The sequence below is a fragment of the Mastomys coucha genome, unplaced genomic scaffold (genome assembly GCF_008632895.1).
Source record: "Mastomys coucha isolate ucsf_1 unplaced genomic scaffold, UCSF_Mcou_1 pScaffold22, whole genome shotgun sequence".
Taxonomy (NCBI): domain Eukaryota; kingdom Metazoa; phylum Chordata; class Mammalia; order Rodentia; family Muridae; genus Mastomys; species Mastomys coucha.
The window spans coordinates 134079769-134088430 of record NW_022196905.1 but is presented as its reverse complement, the minus strand read 5'-3'; the positions used below and the strand labels follow the sequence as shown (position 1 = coordinate 134088430).

The 8662-nt window shown below is 54.0% G+C and overlaps 1 protein-coding gene across 2 annotated transcripts in view; it reads left to right on the top strand.

The window, feature by feature from the left end:
- Positions 1-2364: 2364 nt before the first annotated feature.
- Tmem184a (transmembrane protein 184A) overlaps positions 2365-8662 on the top strand; it is a 16234-nt gene continuing 9936 nt past the window's right edge. Inside the window, exon 1 of one of the 2 annotated variants that reach the window (XM_031338503.1) lies at positions 2365-2576. Coding sequence is in view for 1 of the 2 variants with exons in the window: in XM_031338502.1 (XP_031194362.1) it covers positions 8248-8319 (72 nt within the window). In the remaining variant the exon portion in view is untranslated. Of the gene's footprint in view, positions 2577-8088; positions 8320-8662 lie in introns of those variants that run through there. The other variant, XM_031338502.1, reaches the window with a different exon arrangement.

The window sequence follows — 8662 nt, the reverse complement described above, 5'->3', positions numbered from 1 at the left end:
AGAGCCCAGATGGAGCACCTGGGCACTGCCCCGTTGCTCCCAGCCACCAGGCCCTGTGACAGCTTAGGCATTGCTGCCAGTTCCATCAGTCAATAAGGCTCAGGAATGCTACTTTTGCCTCCAGGCTTCTGGTCCTGTTTCAAGTGGTTTCCTTTCCAGCCATTCCCTCCAGTCCACCACCACCCACAAAAAAGCAGGTGGTGGGGTCACCCGATCCTTAGGGTCAGAGTGTATTCCACATGATAAGTGACAGACAGCTGGGGACATAAAGGGAGCTTCACTCAATTTGTGTGTAGGGCTAGAGGCTGCCTGCCCAGGAAGAAGTACTGAAACTCACCTGTAATTGAACCTGCTCCCTCTCCAAGCTGGGCAGTATTTACAGCTGCTCGGAGCTGTCTGGCAGCCATAAAACACAGACCAATACCAGATGCCTTAATCATCTAAGCTGGTGCCCCTTGCCCAGATCCGGTGTGTAAATCAGACGAGGCTCTACCCGAGAAGACACTTGGCCAGGGCTTCCTTCTGCTGCCACCATAACTCAGAAGAGATCCACAGTGCCAGCAATTTCAGGGTAGAATGTATTTCTGTGGATAGAGAGCCTGCAAGTGGTGCCCACCCAGGGTAGATCTGTAAACTCCTAGTTATGTAAAGCATGAACTTGGGTTACAGTCTACCTGTCACATGCCACAAGGCAGGCTGCCTCCCAACAGTCACGCCTTCACCACCATGAGGTCTTTTAGCAGTTTTCTGCTGAGAGCAAGCACGGTAGAGGTGAGGGAAAGGTAGCTGTCCTCAGAGTCCCTGCAAGTTCCGGGAGCTTGGCCAAGCTCCACCCTACCCCCTATGACCAAGTGAGCAGTGCACAGGGCAGGCCAGTGAACTGGTCTAGCTTGAGGTTGAGGACTGGCAAATTAAGAGTCCCAGAGCTGGGGTTATGGGCTTACCAAGCTTGAGGACTAGACTTTAGATTTCCAGAACCCATGTAAAAGACAGGCAAATGAAAAAGCTGCCTGGAATGCACGTGTGAGCACGGGCACGCGCGCGCGCACACACACACACACCACATACAAAAAAGAATGAATAAACAAACAAACAAACGGTAAGTCTCAAGTGAACAGCTGGAGCAGGGGTCAATGGCGAGTGATGTCAGGAGCTTATATGCTGCACAGGGTGACTGCAAGGGCATTAACGGTATAGCTTAGTTTGCCATCATGTCGGGGCTTGTCTGTAGAGTCAAGACTGCTTGGGTCAGCTGGAAGTGAGAATAAACAGATTCTACAAGAACCTGGAGATGAAAGACCCCAGAGCTCTGCTTAAGTGGGAGAAATCCTTAGATACAAGCCCAAGTCAGACAGGTAGAAGAGAGCTACCTATGCCCCAGGCCCCAGAGTTCACTGCAAAGTAGATACCTTGCATAAGGCTGCACGGAACCCTGAGCCCATCCCCACCACACAGACACAAAGGCCTGAAGGGTGAGGACAGAGTGCCTCCATCATGGTGGGCCTGAACACAAAGGCACAGGGATAAAGGATGATTAGAAGAAGCAGGGAGCTGGGAAGAGAGCTCCAAGAGAAAGACCTAGTGGAACTACCCAGAACATGAGAAACACTGGACATCCTGCAGAAACAGGGCCCAGTTACAACTCCCCAAGGCTGCACCAAAGATGTGGGACACGCAAGATGATGATGGTGGTGGTGGTGGTTGCTTTTACATTTATTTATGTGTGGGAGCATGCACGTCCCATTGCATGCATATGGAGGACAGTTAGGAAGTAGTTTCTCTCCTACCATATAGTTCCCATGGATCAGGTCATCAGGCTTGGTGGCAAGCACCTTTTTATCCACTGAGCCATCTTGCTGGCCCAATTTGAAAGATTCTGATAGCACCTCTGACCCACTCACCTTCAAAGCTCTTCCATGCCCTTGGCCCTGGACAACCATGGGTAAGCGCTTCCTTAAACTATGTCACCTGTTGCCAGCTGTCCCATGACAGGTACCTTGGCCAGAGGTTAGAGGTGAGGTGGGCCCTCTACCTCCTTTGGGTGCTTCAGAGTTGAAAGGAGAGTGGGCCTTGTGGATAGAGGGAAAACTGGAGTCATCCCTGCCCGTCAGTACACATATGCCACTAGCATCATGACCTTACCTGAAAACCCAGGTTGGATTTAGAGACCAGCTCCCACCGGGTTTCGTGGTCACAAACCTGTCTAGGCATCATAAGCTCCCGGTCTGAGGGCACCACTGACCAGGACAGACATAGAAAGGCTGATCCCAGAATCCTGGATGAGAGAGGGTGTGGCCTGGTGAAAGGTGTGGTCCTACAAGGCTGTTGGGCAGGCAGGGCAGGCCAGGCAGGACTGGGAGGAGTTTCTGGGTCTCTGAGAAGCCATGCTTGGGCAGCAGCAATAGTGTCCAAGGGGCCTGGGCTGCCCCAGATGCTGAGAAGGAGGACGTCAGAGGGCTGGAGACCACACTGAGGCAGGACCTCCTCCGGCCCAGAAACTACAGAGTGTGTATTGAGAAACCAAAGCAACGCACCAGCCCAGTGGGCCCTGCCAGCTACCCAGAGCCACCAGGGAGGTGAGCTGTGTGGGTGTGGGTGTGCATGCTTGTGGGGCTGGCTCAGGAATAGAATGGTGTCTGAGCCGGGGCCCCATGACACCAACAGGGTGGGGTGAAACTGGCTGCCAAGAACCCGCATCATGCCCTCCCCATCTAGCCTTCTCCACCTATGTCCAGAATCCCTACTTACCACAAAGGGTCTCAGACACGGCAAGACTTTGCCCATCTCTAAGTGAAGGGCCCCCAGGTCCACACCCAAGTCTGGCATCTGGCTCTGGGGCAAAGTCAAGCATGGACAGGCCCTGACAGATTCTCCAAAGACTAAGAGGAGGGTCTGGAGAAGAAAGGTGGGCACAGGAGCAGGGAGGGGGCACAGCTGGCAGAAGGGGTAAGGAGCAGTGTCCACACATCGCCAGGATGGCCTGGGTTTGGGGCCGTCGGACACAAGCGGACCATAGTCATCCCCATGGATGGAAGCCAGGGTTCCCCTGCACTCCATCTGATACCAGGGCGGCTTAGCTGCCTGGACTCTGAGTCTGAAGTCTTCACTAGCCTGGTAAGAAGGCCTGTAGCCGTCTGAGATTAGCAACCTAAGTCCCCCCCCACTGAGTGCCCAGAACCTCTGTAGGACCATAAACAGAGATTCAGATATCCTGGGGAACTGAGGCCAGGCTTGGTCGTGTGGCGCTTTCTGGGCCTTCCTCTCTTTCTCAAGGCTGATCCCATCCAAGAGAGAGGTCACATCTGACCACCAGGGGGCGGTACATATGCATTCTAGACTCTGGCAGGTATACTGGGAGGCCTCAGAGGGGAGGATGCAGGGTCAGAGGGAAGGTGGTTGTATGGTTCCCCAATATGGAAGGCCACCAATCTAGACTCATCACCCAGGCTTTCTGGAACCTATAAAGATAGAAGGGGGCAGAAAGAGACACCCATGACCTCTCGATCTACCTGAGCACCTAGGCCCCGCCAGGAGCTTCATCCTGCCACGCCTCCGAAGTGGGTGCTACTTGAATGGGGCCAGAACGAGCCTCCCTGTAGTCATAGTGGACCCTAGCAGCGAATCCAGAGGATTTGGAGGCTAGCCTGGGGTGAGTGGATGCTGAAGTCATTCTGCCCCCTCTGCAGGACCCGCCCTGGACTTTTTGGCTCAGCCCACTGATACCATTAGCAGGTGGTTTCTTAGGAAGTGGCCCGGAAGCCCCGGGGCAAACAAAGCCTGACCCCTACTCTGGAGACTGACTAGAGAGCTAACAGGAGACTTGCCACTGGCCAGCCTGAAGCCAGGAGTGGGAACCTCAGCAAGCATCAGAAGTGGAGGCCATGGGGCAGGGTTGGAAGTAAGGAATGGGCAGAATGGGTTCTCCTCTCTCTCCGGTCCTATCAATACAGCTTTCTCGATTGGCCAGGACTCTGGTGTCCTAGTCACGGAGAACAGTGGTCAGAGGTCCCTCTGCCCCATCTGAGCTAGTAGGTCTATCCTGATACGGGTGTGGCCAGGGTCCAGCCCTCTGTCAGCGTGGCCTATGATACTGGCCTCTGGTGAGGCCTAACTCAATAAGAGAGTGAAAGAACAGGAACAAGAGGCTAGCTAGCTTCCCTCTTGCTGCTCTGCCCCCTAGGACCCCTCACTTCTTCAGCCCCAGCCCCCTGGTGGTGTCTGAGCTCAGCATGACACAGCTCCCCACCCCCATCCTCCCACCCAACCCCCCATCCCGTCTCCTTCTTCAGCTCCCGGAATGTGGGCCTATGTGGAGAGTATGGGCCCCTGTCTCCAAGCGAGTTATTTGGCAAGCCCTTCCCTGGCCCCAGAGCCAGGCAGCAAAGATGGCCCCAAGCCCCAGCCACAGTAGAGATATGTGCACCAAACACACTGTGCACCCAGCAGAGGCTCATCTATATCCCCACCTCACCTGCCCCAGTTGTGAGCCAGAAAAGAGGCTCCACCACCCAGAGGGGTGTCATCATCTCCATTAAAGCCCATTACAGAGCCCGGCAGTGGTGGCGACACACCTTTAATCCTACCACTCGGGGAGACAGAGGCAGGTAGATCTCTGAGTTCAAGGCCAGCCTGGTCTACAGAGTGAAGTCCAGAGTAGTTGGAGCTACACAGAGAAACCCTGTCTCAATAAAAAAAAAAAGAAGAAAGAAAGAAAGGAAGAGAAAGAGAGAGAGAGAGAAGGAGGGAGGGAGGAAGGGGGGAGGGAGGGAGAGAGAGAGAAAGAGAGAGAGAGAGAGAGAGAGAGAGAGAGAGAGAGAGAGGGAGAGAGAGAGAGAGAGAGAGAGAAGAGCTGGATACCTGATACCCTCACAGCTTGCCCATAACCATAAAGCCTAGCATCCCACTGGGAAGATGCTGCAGTGACTACAGGTGTCCAGCAGGGGACAGACACTGCTGAGATGAGGTAGGGGTTGGGGCAATCTTGACTTCCAGGAATGGGTGGGGTTTCTGTGCCTTGTCAAGAAGGTGGGTCAGACTGTATCTCTTTTTTTTTTTTCTTTCCAGAAGCCCAGAGGCAGTCATTGCTTGACCTATCTCGCAGGTGGAAACACTGAGGCTCAGACACACCCAGAATTCTAAAATGACTGATAAACCTGATGATCAGAAATGTCCCCATATTACAGTGCCTGGATAGAGAGGGACAAGGGGAAAAAAAAAGCCTATGCCAGCAGGAATAGAGGGCAGTTGGGCAGTCCAGTTCCTGACTAAACCCACTTTACATGTGGGAAAACTGAGGCCTAGAGAGGAAAAGGGGTCCGTGGTCACAGGCAGGCAGGATAAGGCTGAAGGCTGAGGTCACTTCAGAAAAAGACTGCATGAAGTTGGATAGAGATGGCAGGGGAACTCACAACTCTTGCCTTCAAGGCCTGAGATTAGTTTAGACAGATTCTCCAAGGCCTTCCTGGGATGACAGAGCAAGCATGAACACACCAGGCGTAGGACAGCTCTGAGGACCATAGGCATGCCCCGGACCTGGCCTCCACACAGGCAGCCACGACTGAAGAGGCTTCCCAAGGGTCGAGCACACCTCTGGTTGATGCTCCTGGCCCTGTTCCTAGCAAGCAGGCCTCCCTGCCTACTAGGCCCTCTGCCCAGTACCCTCTTCCTAGAAGCCTAGCCCTTTGATGCCGGGCAGGGAAGTCCTCCTGATGTCAAGCCATAGTGTTTCCTGCTGTTGCCTCAGTTATTCTGTCCACCTGGCCTGAGGTAGAATCTGGGGTTCATCTCTTGTGCCAGGTTCTGGGAACAAAACAGTCAAGGGCCAGAGGGGCCTCAGTTTCCCCTTTTTGCAGCATCAACAGCAAGAGTGATACAGTGAGGTGAATTGCAGTCCCTGTAACACCCGAAAGCCATTGATGCCATGGACAGAGCTGGCTTTGACCTTCAGCATTGTTCCCAAGGATGACAGTCTGTCCCCACGCACTGAATGGTGTCTCTGTGGGGGGGACTCAGAGTGGAGGAGCCTTCAGCACAGTAGCAACTCCAACCAGGAGGAGACCCTCAGGCCAAGGCCATCACAACTGGGCCACGATTATTAGGAATCCAGGCACAGTGCCATGTTCCAGAAACTCCTACTAAGGACAGATAAACACACAAATGGATCTCAGAAGAAAGTGTACAGCGATGAGATTGGGAAACATTGTAGCTAGAAGTGACAGCCAGCCCTATGCAGGGGCAGCTGTATCTGGGAGGAGAGCAGGCCTAGGTGCAGGAGCCATGGCCCATCAGGGCTTGCATGTCAGGAATGGAGGGTGCCTAAGTAGTCAGGGAAGAATCTCTGGGCATGTTACAGCCTTGGAAAATCTATGGTGAGAAAACATGGATGGAGCAGTACGGAAGCAGGGGATTGACTGATCTCAGCCTTAGACGGTTGTTTGCTTCTGGAGTTTCCCAGACACGTGTTAAGCCTCCCACCCCCACCCCCTCCCCCGGTATCCACATCTCAACTCCAAAAGGAAAGTGGCTGAAGCCCTGTCTACTAAGTCACCAATAGGGTCAGATGGCACAAAGGACCAGAAGAGGGTGGGTACATCATGACAGTACCCAGAGTGGTATGGCCCATATGGGCCCAAAACAGGCCAGAGACATGGCCAGAACCCCAACCTCCTCTAGGAACAAGGGTAGGTGAGCCTCTCTCGAAAGAAGTGTTACGTGCCAGATCCTTCCAAACACTTTTTGAAGTACTAAAGATGGAGCCCAGACCCCTCACTGGGGGATTCTAGGCAGGTGCTCTACCACTGAGCCACACCCCAGCCCCTCACTGGGGGATTCTAGGCAGGGGCTCTACCACTGAGCCACACCCCAGCCCCTCACTGGGGGATTCTAGGCAGGGGCTCTACCACTGAGCCACACCCCCAGCCCCTCACTGGGGGATTCTAGGCAGGGGGCTCTACCACTGAGTCACACCCCAGCCCCTCACTGGGGGATCCTGGGCAGATGCTCCAATAAGATAAGACTAAGTTGTCCAAGCTGGTCTTGAACTTGCTCTGCATCCTAGGATGGTCTTGAATTATTAATCTTGTCTCAGATTCCCAAGTGGCTGGGAAGACAAGTTCCTGTGCCATGAAGTTTGGCTAAACTAACCTCCCCACCCCTTTTTTGTTTACTCCTTCGTTCGTTCATTCATTCATTCAGTGAGACAGGCTTTCATAAAGCCCAATTAGTCCTAAAACGGTCTGTAGCAGTGATGACCTTGAACTTCTAACTCTCCTGCTGGGATAACCTCCCTAGTTCTGGGATAACAGGCATGCAGTGCCTTGCCTGGTTTATGCAGTGCAGGGAATGCAACCCAGAGCTTCATGCACGCTAGGGCAAGCACTCTACCAACTGAGCCACATCCTCTGGAGCAGTGGGGACACCCACACTAACCAGCCACTTTGTCTAGCTCTAGACCAGGGATCTCAGTCTGTGAGTTTCGACTCCTTCAAATTCAAATGACCTCTTCGCAGGGGTCGCCTACGACCATCGCAAAACACAAATATTTACATTACAATTCATAACAATAGCAAAATTACAGTTGTGAAGTAGCAACAGAAATTAATTTTATGGTCGGGGGTGTCACCACAACATGAGGAACCGTATTAAAAAGTCTGAGTAAGCCCAGCAGTGGTGGTGCACGCCTTTAGTCCCAGCACTTGGGAGGCAGAGACAGGCGGATTTCTGAGTTCGAGGCCAGCCTGGTCTATAGCGTGAGTTCCAGCACAGCCAGGGCTACACAGAAACCCTGTCTCGAAAACAAAACAAAACAAAACAAAAGTCTAAGCATGAAGAAGGGTAAAAGGCACTATTCTAGACCTTTCTCGCCACTCAGAAAGAAGCACTGCATGGGACGAATCCTCTGGGCCTTTTCCCTTGAGCTTGCCTAGCTCACGCAGACCCTTCGTCTTTCCTGTCCCTGCCTGCTCAACTGCCTGACTAGTGCCAGCAGGTGAAAGGCACCTGCCAGCCACGCAGTTCCTGGAAGCCAGCTGCTGCTGAGCAAACAGCCCCAGCGGGATAGAGTGTCGCCAGGGGGCGGGGCCAATCCTCTGCTTCTCCTCCCTTCGCCCCTCCCTCAGCCTGAAGCCCAGGTGGGCCACTGGCCAGGTGAGGCCCGGTGTGCCTTCCCTACCCTAGCGCAGCCCTCCTGACACCAGCCTTGCCCCAACCCGAAGCTTGGCCTCCACTGGGGGCCACATGGCCTAGTGAATGACCAGCCAGGCTGCCCCAGAGGAGGCTGGGCCTCCAAGGCCCGGGCCAAAGAGCTTCCTGCTCACAGAGGTAGGCTCCCGCCCCCATGCCGGACAACTGAAGGTAGCAAGGAGGTCCAATGTCGCTGCCCCCCAACAGGCGCATACTCCATCACTTTGCCTCAGGAGCTTGTGAGACCCTAAGGAGTACTTGGTCAGGGTTAGAGGCAGGTGGAATTTGGGTGGGGGCCGAAGGCACCCGAGGCGGGGGGGAGGGGTGGATCACCTTCCCCTGCTTGAAGGTGTGCTTATTGGCCTTCCCTCCCAGATGCCCCAGGCAGGTGGATCTCCACTGCCCAGCCTGTGGTAGAAACAAGCTTTGGGTGTGTGTGTGTGTGTGTGTGTGTGTGTGTGTGTGTGTGTGTGTGTGTGTG